The sequence below is a fragment of the Heteronotia binoei genome, chromosome 5 (genome assembly GCF_032191835.1).
Source record: "Heteronotia binoei isolate CCM8104 ecotype False Entrance Well chromosome 5, APGP_CSIRO_Hbin_v1, whole genome shotgun sequence".
Classification (NCBI taxonomy): Eukaryota; Metazoa; Chordata; class Lepidosauria; order Squamata; family Gekkonidae; genus Heteronotia; species Heteronotia binoei.
In genome coordinates, this window is record NC_083227.1 from 156,712,168 (window position 1) to 156,727,640 (window position 15,473).

Here is a 15,473-nt window from a genome sequence, read left to right on the forward strand (position 1 = left end):
GTGAAAGTCACGGTGTCTGCTCCCATCGAGAAGAACGGGAGCTCCGTAATTGGCTCCCAGAGCTGTCAATCAAGCTATGGACAATTGCTGTGGGTGTTTCTAGGGCTCCTAGAAGTCCACCCCCAGTGTTGCCTAGGAATTGATTGAATTAGTGCCAAGCTGTCTAGGAAAACAAATTGCAGAAATGAACCAAATGAACCACTAAAGAAAAAAGGCAGTTTGTTTTCCAGTTTCGGGCATGGCATGGGCAAGCAAACCGATTTGAAATGAACCACGAATTGGCCCAATTCATGCACAAATCACAATTTGTGGCTTGGTTCATGTCTACGTCTAATCAGGACTTGTATTTGTTAAACAAAAACAGTGCCCTAAATAAACATTCCCAATAGCTCTCTTCCTGTAGTAAAGGCTTCACTGAGCTTTTGGAACTTGATGGATTAAACATAAAAGGTGCTGAAAGAATCTCAAAATTAAAGTGTAGAAAGCAGTGTGAACTCCACACCCATTTTTTTTTTTTTATGACCTAGAAGGCAAGGGAAGTGTTTCACAGCTCACAGAGTAGACAGAGCATTTTTTTGTAATGGCTTTTTGCATCCTTTTTTGTGTATACAAAAATATGTAAACTAGCAAAAACTAGTTACAAGAGACAGGATATGCTTTTTATAATTGACGTTCCTCCAGATGCAATTTTATTGTGGTAAAACTTCTCTAAAAAAAAATAGAGCTGTACAAAACTTCTAAATGGAATCTTATTTAAACAACATTTTGAGCTTTAAATTGTTCATATTTAAAAATTCTTTCCCCAAAAAATACATTGCTAAATATACAAACTATATCATAATGTCATGTTAAACGCTGTTTTTCGCAACGCTAAGGATCTTTGCTTTGGAAACCAAACCATCTCAGTGGAGATCTGACAAACCCAACAATGTACAAACAACCTTGTACCTTTATAATACCACATAAATAAACTTCAGTGAAACCAAACGATACTTTTCAAAGTGGCTGGAGAAAGGAATACTTAAATAGATTAAACATCATCCACAGAAAGAGCTGGAATGTTTATCCGCGGCTGTGTGAAAAACGCCATTTTTTCTCTGAAAAACAAGACCAACATCAATTGTTAATGACAGTACGAATTCTGAAGCTTGCAAACTCAAAGAGAGCAAACACAAAAGAATGTTTAGTTGTGCCAACAGTGCAAGACTTGTCACCCCCTTTTGAATGAGCCAAAAAGATTCCATAACAACAAATCGTAGCAAACTCTTACAAAAAAAGCTATTTTTGTAAATCTCACACTGTTTCCAGATGATAAGAATACAACCGAGTATTAGAGGGTAGTTCAGTCATTAAACAAAAGGATCTGACAGGTGAGACAGCATTGTGCTTCTGCTAGATAAGGGTATCAGAGAAGATGCTGTTCTCAGAAAATGCTGTTTGATGTTGTCAGTCATTATCAGAGGGCAACCATGATACCGGCGTGACTGGATAATTTCTACAGCTCAGTGGTTTTATGCTGCCAGTAAGTGAAGCTACTTCAAAAGGGGGGAAGCCAGGTATTGAAATAAAGCTATAACTCATTTCCCTACCTAAATGACTGCACCTCCAGGGGCTCCTTGCAACTCTGCCCTCGTAGTCTATGTACGTCCTTAGCAGCTGCTCTCATCATTTTATCAGCTTTCAGCTCACACTTCCGCTCATCTTTTTCAGCCTGAGTGAATGAGAAATGAAGCCATTAGTCTAAATAGGACACAATAAGGTTCTTCTCTAATCTAACATCCTCTGCATAGATAAAGCACTTAACTTCGATGTCCAGCATATCGTATTCTTGTGAGACTGATTTACTTGAAGTCATATACCACAGAAGCTGTAAAAGGACTGAGAATTTATAAAGGATATCTTGTCGCAATAGTTGACTGTATCATTGAACTGCTGGGATATATATGGGGGGGGGGAGGAGCAGGGAGTAAAACACCAAGATAGATACTGATATGTGGGGCTCACATGGAGGGGGGGGGGTGCAATTTCGACTTACAACCTACATGATATGTGAGATAAATATTCCATAATTCTCTATCAGTCATAACAGAGTTAGATAAGCCAGGGGTAAAGAGGGGGGTTTGTATAAATGCAGAAGATGAATAATAAAATACAATGACATTTACATCTCATATTTTTAAATACATACTTTTCATGCAACATACAACCTGCATTTTTGCAGATGGAGTCTGGATACTAACCTAGCAAACAGTCAAACAATGGTTAAATGCAACGAGGGGAATTTAAATGCTGGAACATTTTAACTTGAAAGCATACTGTGCTGTATCCTATGACACCATGTGTGGAAGGGATATCTATATACATACATATACAGATAATTCCTGCCATGATAATTCCTGTGCATGATACTGAATGCTTACATTTGGCATTTAAACAGATGCCGCCCCAACCCTGTATGGGCGGAGAGCCTATTTTGGCTCGCCCTCGGGGCCTGATGGACCCGGAACGGTTCCAAACGGCCCTGAGGGACCCCTGGCCCACTGGCGATTCCCTCAATGACCTGGTGGAAGTCTGGCAAGATCAGCTATCCAGGGCCATCGACGAAATCGCACCCCGGCGCCCTCTGCGCCCTCGTATGAAGCTGGCTCCATGGTATACCTTGGAGCTACGCCAGCTGAAGCAAGGGCTCAGACGACTAGAGAAGCGGTGGAGGCATACTCGGGACGAAGTGACGAGAACATCCTATAGAACGTTTATGAAGTCATATGAGATGGCAGTCAAGACTGCAAAGAAACAATACTTTGCAGCCAAGATTGCATCTGCAAATTCGCGCCCAGCACAATTATTTAGGGTAATTGGAGATCTTATAACACTGCCACAAGGCAAACCAAACGTTAGAGAATTGGAGATAGGCTGTGAGGCATTTGCGAAATATTTTGCAGATAAAATCTCATCACTCCGCCAAGACCTACCTATCACATTAGATACAGTAAGTCAGACTGAGGCTCCGCGCCTGTCTTCGGATTTACTGCTGGACCACTTCGACCCACTCAGCTTGGAAGAAGTTGATGGAATTCTCTCCGCTGCTCGCCCAACAACATGCGATCTGGACCCTTGCCCCTCCTGGCTGATTAAATCTTGCCAGAGGGAGCTTAGATGTCCTTTACGGGACATCATAAATAGATCCCTCTTAGAGGGGCGTTTTCCAACGCCTCTGAAAGAGGCCTTGGTCCGCCCCCTCTTGAAAAAATCAACAGCAGACCCGGCCAAATTGGCGAACTATCGACCGGTGTCTAATTTACCATTTTTAGGTAAAATCATCGAGAGGGCAGTGGCGTTGCAGCTACAGAGATTTCTAGATGACGCTTCTGTCCTAGACCCGTGCCAGTCTGGCTTCCGACCGGGCCACGGGACGGAGACGGTCTTGGTCGCCTTAGCAGATGACCTCCAACGGCAACTGGATCGAGGCGGTGTAGCAGTGCTGATGTTATTAGATCTGTCGGCTGCATTTGATACGGTCGACCATCGGCTACTGATCCACCGCCTCGCCGACATTGGGGTTAAGGGGTCTGCTTTACAATGGCTCTCCTCTTTCCTCACGGGTCGGGGACAAAGGGTGGCGATCGGGGGTGAACGATCCCAGAGGCGCACACTAGACTGTGGGGTGCCTCAGGGAGCAGTCCTCTCCCCGATGTTATTTAACATCTATATGCGCCCCCTTGCCCAGATTGCCAGGAGGTTTGGGCTGGGTTGTCACCAATATGCAGATGACACCCAGCTCTATCTGCTGATGGACGGCCGGCCCGCCTCCCCCCCGGAAGGCCTGGATCGGGCGTTACAGGCTATCGCAACGTGGCTTAGACTGAGTGGGCTGATGCTGAATCCGGCAAAGACAGAGGTTCTCTGTGTGGGTCGCGGCGCTCCAGGGGGGGAAATATCTCTCCCGACCTTCGATGGTGTGCAGCTAAAGGCGGCGCAGCAGGTGAAGAGTCTGGGTGTCTTACTGGAGCCTTCATTATCAATGGAGGCCCAGATAACAGCCACTGCCAAGTCTGCATTCTTCCATCTGAGGCGGGCAAAGCAGTTGGCCCCTTTCCTGGAGCGTCGGGACCTAGCAACGGTGATCCATGCGACGGTCACCTCACGATTGGACTACTGTAACGCCCTCTACATGGGGCTGCCTCTGTGCCGGACCCGGAAGTTACAGCTAGTGCAGAACGCGGCGGCCAGGCTGTTGCTTGGTCTCCCAAGATGGGAACATGTACGGCCGGGGCTACGCGAACTGCACTGGTTACCGATTGTATACCGGGTCCAGTACAAAGTGCTGGTTATCACCTTTAAAGCCCTATATGGCCGAGGACCAGCCTACCTGAAGGACCGTCTCTCCCCGTATGAACCCCAGAGAGCACTGAGGTCAGTAGGAAAGAACAGACTGACTACCCCTGGGCCAAGACAAATCAAACTACAGAACACTCGCTCTCGGGCCTTTTCGGCCGCAGCCCCATATCTCTGGAACCAACTTCCAGAGGAGGTGCGGGCCCTGCGGAACCTTGATCAGTTCCGCAGGGCCTGCAAGACCACCCTTTTTAAATTAGCTTATGAATAACTGAATTATACTGATAAGAAGAAAATCCGCCATCAGCATCAACTAGAAGAGCGTCAAGGATAGCGTTATAATATGTTTTAGTTAATTGTTTTAATCAGGTTTTTAAGGTCAATTAATGTTTAATGTTTCTAATGTAACTGTTTTATTGTTGGTGCACCATTGGTCACCGTATTGTTAGCCGCCCTGAGCCTGCTTCGGCAGGGGAGGGCGGGGTACAAATAAAATTTATTATTATTATTATTATTATTTTGAAACTCTGCCTATTAACCGATTCTTTCAGATTATGCTTCTTGTGAAAACGTTCAAAGAAATAACAAAATATATATTATATGCAGGTTTGGAAATTCTTTTGAAAATTCTGGATGGCGGCACTCAAACTGATTATGTCTTCAGATATTACCTTCTTAAATGGAATTATAGGTACACATTCATCTTCTGTATGCTTGTAGGGACATAATGTGGGTTCAAGCGACATTCAAACAAAGGTGATCTTTCACAATGTGAGACATTACTTTTATCCAGTAAATGATGGCTGAAAAGTCTGAGTAACGGAGGGGGGAGAGCGCAATTTCCACTTAGAACCTACATGAAACCATGTTGCATATAACACTACTGAATAGTGATTTATAAGAGCTTAAAGGGCTCACTATCAGCGAAAGGAACTGAGAAAGCAAGCAGCACTGGAATTGTTTTAAGAATCTGAAAATCACTGTGCAATTATAAGAGTACTTGCCCGTTTCTCCACTAGCCTCAGCAAGATCTGAAATCGCTCATCCTCCTTTACAAACTCAGGTAGTTCCTTTTCTCCTTCATTCTGAGCTTGTTCTAACTGTTCCTTCAGCTGCTTCAAAACAGAGATTTCTTGTACCAGTTGTTTGTGCCAGGTCTTTGAAGCCTGCAAATCCAATTCCAAGTCTAGAGAAGTACGGATTAGACGCTCAGCCCCAACGTTTTGAACTGAAAACTACAAGGGGAAAAAAAAGATATGTATAGCCATGTGGAATTAAAAAAATCTCTTCATATGTGGTAAATTCTTAGTTTTGTCTCATCAGGCAAAAGAAGAAGAACTTTATTACCACCGTATCTAATGGTGTGGGTGTTATCAAGCAGAAAATAATATATTAACAATGAAACCTTACAAATATTAAACACCTGTACATTAAATGCAGACAATTAAAGGAAACAAAGATAAAATGTCAAGTATTGACAGCTCCCAAAGTCCTTCAGGACTATATGCCACATTAATGTGTCATTGGCACATTAATGAAAGCCACATGGAGGTCTGTGGCTCAATGGAAGAGTATCTGCTTGGCATGCAGAAGATCCCAGCTTCAATCCCTGGCATCTCCAGTTAAAGGATTTGGCAGTAGGTGATGTGAAAGACCTTTCTCTACCTGAATCCCTGAATAGCCAGCTGCCCCTCTGAATAGACAATACTGACCTTGATGGACCAAGGGTCAGATTCAGTATAAGGCAGCTTTACGTTCCGCCAAGCCTTTGTATAAGGACAGCGATGGTTGCCGCGCTGGCACATTTTCCCTCTCCACCCCCTCTTGGGGGGGATCCCCTCACCCCCTGATGTGATGTAATGACTGAATAAGAGCACTTTAAAGATGCCATCAGGATGTGTAATTTTTTAATGTAACTGATTTTATATATATGTAGTCATATGTATTTTTTAATGTTGTACATTGCCCTGAGCCTGGCGCTAGCCAGAATAGGGCAATTCATCAATTGTAATAATAATAATAATAATAATAATAATAATAATAATAATAATAATAATAATAATAATAATAATAATAATAATAATAATAATAATGTGTTCAGAGAAAACAGAAACCTTCATGGACAGCATGTAATTTTATAAGTTCTTACTGGAAATATGCAACACACATACTGGAATACATGTTCAGAAACTATATTTCCTACTAATTAACTATTATTTTTTTTTAAAAGTGGTTAGCTTCTGCAAAATATATAGACCCTACCATAATTTCATGGACACACACTAAGAAAGAAAAATGCGTCAGAAGTTTTTACCCGTTTCATCCTGACACTTCGCCTCTCTACAGCATTTCGGACAAAGGGCGATTTCTTAGACAGAGTTGAACTATCACTATCACTTCGATTCAACTGAAAAAGAAACCAATAGCATAACATTTAAGACAGCTGTATTACTGAGTGAATGGTTCCACAACTATCTGTAGAAGGAGGAGCTTACAATGATAATGGTCCGATGAGAAAGCAAGAAAATCATTCATATAATGTCTTCATAAAAGCATTCTGACTTCCATCAACCAAATTCCGTTGGGAAATAGATCACTGAATGTATCCGAGTACTTAAAAAACTGCCAGCCCATCTCTTAAGATTTGCACCAGCAAATAATTGCTCAGGAAAGGTGGTATCCACTGCTGCCCTTGCTGACCTCCCAAAACAAGTTATGTCGGTTCTACAAGGTGGTTAGATAGCCAACCATGCTTGTGCTCCCACACAAAAATTAGAATCAGTGTGACGGGTCTGACATCCATGTTCTATCATTCATGATCATGTCTGCAATACTCAAAGAACAAAAATGTAATGTTTAATTCCTACAGCTGTTTCTGAACATGAGCATCCCTGAGATAGCACAACGACGGGTCTCCTTTCCTAGGGTCACTGACAGGTTCTTAAGGTCCAAGTCCTATGCCTATTTTTGTGGCCAAAGGCTGTAAAGAATAGCCTTGGAGTTCTTTGTTGTTGGGATATTCCTGGCGATTGTGTCTCAGATATCTAAGGCACTGCCTTTTTCTATAACAAAGGAAGATGCTGCATATTCTTTTCTATACATTTTTGCTTACTGGAAAATCTATTATTGTTTAAAAAAAACCAGCCCTCACTTTAGATACAAATCCACTCTTTAAATACAAATCCAGTACATTCTACCAGGGATAGATGTAGCAAGAGCTAGAAAACCTTTCACAGAATCTGCTATTCCCTGCAGTGAGCATCCATCCATCTCGCCATGCCTGAATGCCCCTGTCATGGGTTATTTGTTCCATAGCCTTATGTCCAAAAGCCTGTCTTAAAAAAACAAGTTGATGCAATTTAGAGGTCTAGCCTATTGTGGAAAGTTCAACTTGCAGCTAAATCAAAGGGGAAGTGGGTAGCTGATGAACCTGACAGCTTCTGAAGCTGGAAGCAACAACTGTATCAGGTCCTGTTATGATTCCTGCAATAACCTTGATGCTCAGAAGGGACATCTTGTTCCCTCAGCAGAGCCAGCCCTATTCTCCATGAAAGTCCCTTCCTGAAAGCGTCTTCCTTGTTTGCAACAGAGGCTGAAGTTCAAGGGAGAAGTTATTTATAGCCTCTCCTGATTCTGGCCCCTGGAACTAATTAATTATGAATACACATTTAAGCAAAGAGATGGCCTCAAGCAAGCATAACTTCCATGCACCGGATACATTCGCGCTTGACATCAATTTACTTTCAACAATTTACTTTCCAATTTCCATTATGACCTCTGGTATTTAGCTCTTCTAAAGACAGTTACATACACACACGGCTTGAAAATACATTTTACTCATCATTAAGCTGCATTAACGGTGGTAGAGGCCATCCATACAGATGTTAGGTTTTGCAGGTAGCGGTACAGCAGCAGTGTGGGTGTACAGCAAAATCTGGGTCATACTCAGCATCGTGAACGTAAGCAAGTGCGATCTGAAAATGTCTGCCTAAGGTGGCTTTTTTTCTGCTTTACAAAATTAGATAGAGAAGAACAAACGGGGGGGGGGGAGTATATAATTGAGATTACAGTGGTTTGTCGATTACACAATAAGAAGCCTGCCTAAGAAATTCTGTAATAATGGAGTCAAGCGTGCGTTTCCTCCTCTCTGGATTAATACACTCTACAAAGTGAAAGCACTTGTAGCATTCACTTCGAGAATTGCACTACAAGCAACATTATGTAGCCTGATCTTGTATTTGTTTCACAGAGGTATGTCTCTTCAAGTCAACAATGAACACACTCCAACCTCCTCCCCCCACCTGTTGGCTCTAGTGTATATTTGTAAATTAATTTCCATGTAAGCAGAACTCAAAACATTCTATTAAAACAAAGATTTCCCTATAGACCAAACCACTTTCTGATTCACAAGAAAGAACAGTTTGGTGTAGAGGTTCAGGACATGGACTCTCATCTGGGAGAAACAGGTCTGATTCCCCACTCCTCCACATGCAACTGCTGGAATGACTTGGGTCAGTCATAACTCTCTCAGAGCTGTTCTGCTCAAGAACAGTTCTTGGCGAACTCTCTCAGCCCCATTTGCCTCACAGCATGTCTTGTGGTGAGGGGAAGGGAAAGGAGATTGTAAGCCACTCTGAGACTCCTTTGGGTAGTGAAGGACAAGGTATAAATCCAATCGCCTCCTCTTCTTCAACAGTATAACTGCTGGACTAGATGACCCTGGAGATCACTTCCAACCCTATGATTCAATGAACCCCTCTGTATTTAAACCTCTGTGGAAGCATACTGCATGCACAGAGCTGCTAGATGATAGAGAATGTGTACATGAGCCTTTGGCATACGTTTGTTGGTTAGATGTTAAGGTGGTCATCTGAAAATGACACCCTCATTATCTAAGGCTCAAATAATGTTTTCTCCAGGTGGAAATAGAATGCATTTCCTTACCTCTTACTGAAGAACAGTGAAGACAATTCGATGGAATGGAAACAATGGGTACTTGATATTTCTTAAGGATAGCATATTTTAAAGTAGGCTACCTCTTAGCGCTACATTAAGACGTCATTTTCCTTACACTTATAACACACCAATGTACAATTTCCTTACCCGACACACATATTGGCTCTGTGGTCCTGGAGAAAAGGTTTTGGAACGTATTATTGTACATCCTCTAACAAAAGGAGTTCGTGGTGGGTTTGATGGTCTTTTATCTTTTGGACGAACTACAACGGAAGATGTTGTGAAACTCTCTGTGTTGGTCTCTTTATCCACCTGGGGGGGGAAAGAGAGAAGAGATGCTTCAGTGTAGCTTGGTCTACTGATGTACCACCACTCTAAAAGAACAGCAATTCAAAGGGCAAATTAAAAATCTAATACTAAAATTCAATATTACGCATTAGACCCATGACTACTCAAGAGATATAAACTAGCTTAAAACTTAAAGGTGATTTCTACATTTTTTTGCAGTTGTTATGGTACATATCAAAATCACAGAACACCATGACGGCACATTCAAAACATTTGTTACTTCCATTAATTTTTAAATGATAAAACAATTTTAGAGTACTGTAAAAATTGAACAAAAATACTAAACTACTATAATCATAAAACATACTAAGTTCTGTGTGATTAAGCCTTAGCTTATTAGCTTTATGAATGTTTTAAATCTAACTGGTTTATGTTTTAAATCTAAATGGTTTATGAATGTTTTAAATCTAACATAGATTTAACATAAAGTCTAACATAAAGGCCTTTAAAATGTAATCAGTACTTAATTCATAGGGAGTCAGTTGTAGGCGGGTTTTTGAACATGATCTGTGTTATGCTTATTAAAGCAATACTGTAACTAATTTATAAACACAATGCTTCCCTTTTGAATAAAAATCCAAATCAATATCATGGATTACTTATCAGATATATCACTGCTGAATAATTATGAACAACATCTAAGACAGAATGGTGTGATTCGCTTTAAACCTTATATTTTACCAGAACCAGAATTCAGCAACTGCATATGAAATAGTTAACACAAAACCAGAACAGACTTCATAATTAGAAACTGACCGGGAAAGGGGGGGCCAGAATCCAGGGGCCTTCCTTGTTCTGTATTCATAGAAGCCGGCTGTACGATCTTCCAACATTTGCATGAAAAACAGATAACTGTGCTCAGAAGCATAAGCATAACATAGTTTGCCTATGCAAATATTTGTTTGTGCAGACAGAGTGGTATGGATATAGTGCTTTCTCTGACGGTGAAATATTTGAGACTGTTCACAGTGGACAGACTTCGTTAGCATAATTCACCAAGCACAAAGTTACATGACTTTGTTATAGCACAAATCTCATCCAGTGCAAGGTCTGACAGCTTATTCTGTGGTAAAATGACCACTGTGTGGAAACTCTGGCTGATACAAAAGTGAGTTAGTATTACCTTGTGGTGCAACATTTTGGCAGTAATGTTTGTAGGCTACAAAGGGGAAAACACACACAATAGTGAGTGCTTCCAGCTTCCTCAGGTTTTCGCTTACATTTCAAAATGCGAGAGATCAAACGTAGCAGCCTAGATTTTCCTTATATGAGGAAAGTCAGCAACAAGAATGAATTCACAAGTAGGCAGAAAACAAGCACGTTAGAGGTGAAGCAAGGGCACTGCAGCAATGGCACAGTGCTGAAGTCAGCTTGTCCTTCCAGTTATCACCTACTTCTGAAGGACACTGGTTTCTTTGTGTGTTCTTTACCTTAAGAGTTGCTAACTCTGCCTGTGAGAAGGCTGACGTAGTCTCTTCTGCTCCCCATACTAGCTTATCACCATAAAATTCTTCCTCCTCTTCTTCCACTTCGTTTTCACTATTGCCATCATGCTCTTCTTCACCATCTTCCACATCTTGCCTGTTATACAACAAAACTGCTTTGTAAATATGCAGAGAACATTTGACATACCAGTCTAGAGCGCTTTGGTAATACTAACAGTATTCCTGACACAATGGCATTATATAAATTTTTTTACAGGGCTAGAAGATAAATCACTATTTTACATAACGGACTGAAATAAGCAAGGCAGTGACTGGAGAGAAGCAAAAGTACAGTTCACTTAAGCGTCTTGCATCACATTCCAGTTCAATTTTTGTTCATTTTGTCTGGAAATTCCGAATACATAATATCCTCTCCTCTCCAAGAATATACTTTCATCTAGTGTTGTTACAAATGCATATGTAAAGATTATAGAGGACTACAATGTGTAAGTGCAGTGGGAGCCTCCATGAGGTATTAGTTAAATCAGGAGTGTCAAATATCCAGCCATGGGCCAGAACTGGCCAGCCCAGGGCTTTAATCAGGCCCATGGCTCTTTTCTCTCCCCTCCTGTCCTCCCCCTTTGAAGCTCCGAGGCTGCCAAAGTTACCAGCTCCTTCTACCTCGTCTTTGCAGGTTGCAGCATCTCTTCTGGCCATGCAAAGAAAATGTGGAATGGATTCTCCGTTAAAGTCTCTGTGGCCAGATAAACAGAGACCTTAATGGAAAATCCATTCTGCGTTTTTCTTGCAACTCTATGCTGCGATGTATTTGTGGAATGGAGTTCAGTTTCACTTTCCAGTGTTTCCAGTGGCCAGCTGAAGCTGCTGCTATTCTGGAGTTGTGTCCTTGCAAATAAAGTGTTGATGCTTTGAGCCAACTTTCTGCTGAATGGACCTGAGAACTGGCGTCTAGGGAACCCACAGCCAAAGGACGATATTACACTGGATAGCCATTGCCAATCTGTGTAGGTGAGGGTCGGGGGAGAAGCTCGCAACACCCAGCCATTTAACGTTTTTTTTAGGCTCAGAGCATTTTATATATTTTTAGCTTCTGCTGTGATCCTTGTGCTTTTTCTGGATGTTCTACTTTTAAAATTGCATTACCAAATCCCACTATTCTCTCAGCTTTCCAATTTAAGCCCCTTTGCATTTTAAGTAAAAAAATAATCTCTTTAACTGTGTTTCCCCGTATCTTTAATAAAATTTATGTCTCTGCTACCTGGCAGTACATTTTATGATATGCATGGTCCGACCCCACAGAGTTCCATTTATGTCAAGCCCAGCCCTTGTAACAAATGAGTTTGACACCTCTGACATTTGGGCAAGCGGAGGACTCCCAAGGTGTATTTCATCATATAGGACCTTTATGCATCCACGATTCAATTGGCCCTTTTCAATGGTATTGCTGGATTGTCTACTAAGGATCCCTTTTTTCAGATCGGTTATGTCCCATCTGCCCCTGGAATCTCTTGTACATATTCTCCTGCGGTGTCCTTATGCGTCTCAGTTTAGGCTAAAATGGGGTTATGCCATGCCTTGATAAAGGGACTATGCTTCCTATAGCAACATTAGAGCAGAAGCTTCAATTCTCTTTGAGGATTTTGATCCCCCATGTACTAATTTTGTTGCTCTCGATTTCTAGAGGCTTCAGAGAAGTGTCAGGGAGGTGTTTTTAGCCTTGGGTTTTACTTAAGTTTTTTGGTTTTATTGAACATATGAAGCTGCCTTCTACTGAATCAGACCCTCGGTCCATCGAAGTCAGTATTGTCTACTCAGACTGGCAGCGGCTCTCCAGGGTCTCCAGCTGAGGTTTTTCACACCTATTTGCCTGGACCCTTTTTTGGAGATGCCGGGGATTGAACCTGGGACCTTGAGTGGGCTGGAACACATACCAATTTTCACCTGTAAGTAAAGTGCTTCTGCTTTCTTCTAACTCTCTCTCTACAGCTTCTAGTTCAACAGCAGTCTGCTCCAGAAGCACAGATACAGAATCCTGCATGGAATGAATGAAGGATATTAAAAAGCCGTGACATCCACTGAGTTTCACAGAAGAAGAAGAAGATGAAGAAGATGAAGATATTGGATTTATATCCCGCCCTCCATTCCGAAGAGTCTCAGAGCGGCTCACAATCTCCTTTCCCTTCCTCCCCCACAACAGACACCCTGTGAGGTGGGTGGGGCTGGAGAGGGCTCTCACAGCAGCTGCCCTTTCAAGGACAACCTCTGCCAGAGCTATGGCTGACCCAAGGCCATTCCAGCAGGTGCAAGTGGAGGAGTGGGGAATCAAACCCGGTTCTCCCAGATAAGAGTCCGCACACTTAACCACTACACCAAACTGGCTCTCCATCATTATTGGTCATCATCATTATTATGATCATTATGATCATAATCAATAATCATTATCATGATCAATAATCATCATTATTGGCATTATACCTGGGCTAGCAAAATGTAATGCTCTCACAGCTGAACGAAAAAAAAGAAAAAAGCTTTGCATTTTCTTGCGGTAATTATACGCCTGACGTGCAAGTCTGAATTTTTTATTCCCCACCTATAGCACATCGTTTCTAAAACCTTGGCATGCGTTATTATACGGTTGAATCTTTAATCATTAGTCCTTACCGTTTTCTCAGCACAGGAAAGTTTAGAACAGGAATCCTCTTGCTTATTTTCATCGCTTTGCCTGGCTACGTATTTATAGCTAAGGAGATTGTACCAGCGGGTTGACCTCTCTCCCAATCTGCAAGTCTCGGCAAGGCTAATTTGTGCACTGCCCTGCAGAAACAAAGTAAAACAGAAACTGATATCATCACAGTAGCCAAATGACAACAGAAGCAAACAACCGGATCTCAGTGGTTAAACCTAGAAATTTACCTCTTTGAGCCACGCATACAAATTCTCCTTCCCTTTAATTTAATGTATTATGTTTATTCCAGTTTCCATGACCACGTTCTTTGAGACAACGCAACTGTGCCAATTAGAGCGGTGGCTCAGAAAATTGCTCTGTAATTGTGGTAACAAAAGCACAGAGATACTGGATAACACAAACAGTGCATCTGCATTGAGCGTCGCCTTGCTACGGCACTGGCAATCCTTTGTTCTCCTGAGATGTTCGTGTGGGAGGTCACGCTCACGTCAACTGGTTCTTATAAGTCTTTATGACATTAATTTGTTATCCTCTGAATTGCCATAATCACAATATACATAGATATTAAGAAGGTAAGAACAGCCCTGCTACATCAGACCAATAGTCCATCTATACCTGGGACAGTGGCTCAGTGGTAGAGCATCTGCTTGGGAAGCAGAAGGTCCCAGGTTCAATCCCTGGCATCTCCAAAAAAGGGTCCAGGCAAATAGGTGTGAAAAAACCTCAGCTTGAGACCCTGGAGAGCCGCTGCCAGTCTGAGAAGACAAGACTGACTTTGATGGACCAAAGGTCTGATTCAGTATAAGGCAGCTTCATATGTTCATATGTAATGATCTCACAGTTGAACAGTTTATGAATTGTATAACTGATCATGGTATATACCATGTCCTGTTAGCCGCCCTGAGCCTGCTCCGGCGGGGAGGGTGGGATATAAATAGAACTTATTATTATTAAAAAAGAAGCTTTGTGCTATCTCACACAGCATCCTGTCTCACACAGTGGCCAACTAGTTCCTCTGGGAAGCCAACCACAGGGCACAGAAGTCAAGTCCCCCCCCCTGTGTTGTCTCCTGGATTTGGGATACAGAGGTTTAGTGCCTCTGAATGTGGAAGTTCTCCTCAGTCACCATGGCTAGCTGCCACCAATATACTTATCCTCTCTGAATCTACCTAATCCCCTATTAAAGCTGTGTATTCCTGTGGCCATCACAACATCCTCTTGCAGAAAATCCCACATTTTAATCACTCTCTGTGTAAAGTAATATTTCTTTTTGTTCATCCTAAATCTACCGCCCATAAGTTTAATTGGATTGCCATTGAGCTCTAGTTTTTTGGAAGAGGCAGAAAAAATTCTCAGTGTCAAATCTCCTTACCCCTTACCACTTTTCTCTGAACTGAAAAGTCCCGGATTCTTCAGCCCTTCCTCATAGGGAAGGTGCTCTAAGTCCCGGATTCTTCAGCCTTTCCTCATAGGGAAGGTGCTCTAAGTCCCGGATTCTTCAGCCCTTCCTCATAAAGAAGGTGCTCTAAGTCCCGGATTCTTCAGCCCTTCCTCATAGGGAAGTTGCTCTAAGTCCTGGATTCTTCAGCCCTTCCTCATAGGGAAGGTGCTCTAAGTCCCGGATTCTTCAGCCCTTCCTCATAGGGAAGGTGCTCTAAGTCCCGGATTCTGCAGCTCTTCCTCATAGGGAAGGTGCTCTAACC

The 15,473-nt window shown here is 42.2% G+C and overlaps 1 protein-coding gene across 1 annotated transcript in view; it reads right to left on the reverse strand.

Moving 5' to 3' along the window:
• Positions 1-654: 654 nt before the first annotated feature.
• The window catches only part of WWC1 (WW and C2 domain containing 1), a 144,043-nt gene continuing 129,224 nt past the window's right edge, over positions 655-15,473 (reverse strand). Inside the window, exons 16-23 of the mRNA XM_060240622.1 lie at positions 13,746-13,898; positions 13,016-13,116; positions 11,070-11,220; positions 9,439-9,603; positions 6,650-6,742; positions 5,340-5,570; positions 1,590-1,711; positions 655-1,097 (exon numbers count right to left, since the gene is read on the reverse strand). Of these exons, the coding sequence (XP_060096605.1) occupies positions 1,031-1,097; positions 1,590-1,711; positions 5,340-5,570; positions 6,650-6,742; positions 9,439-9,603; positions 11,070-11,220; positions 13,016-13,116; positions 13,746-13,898 (1,083 nt within the window). The 3' untranslated portion in view covers positions 655-1,030. The remainder of the gene's footprint in view (positions 1,098-1,589; positions 1,712-5,339; positions 5,571-6,649; positions 6,743-9,438; positions 9,604-11,069; positions 11,221-13,015; positions 13,117-13,745; positions 13,899-15,473) is intronic.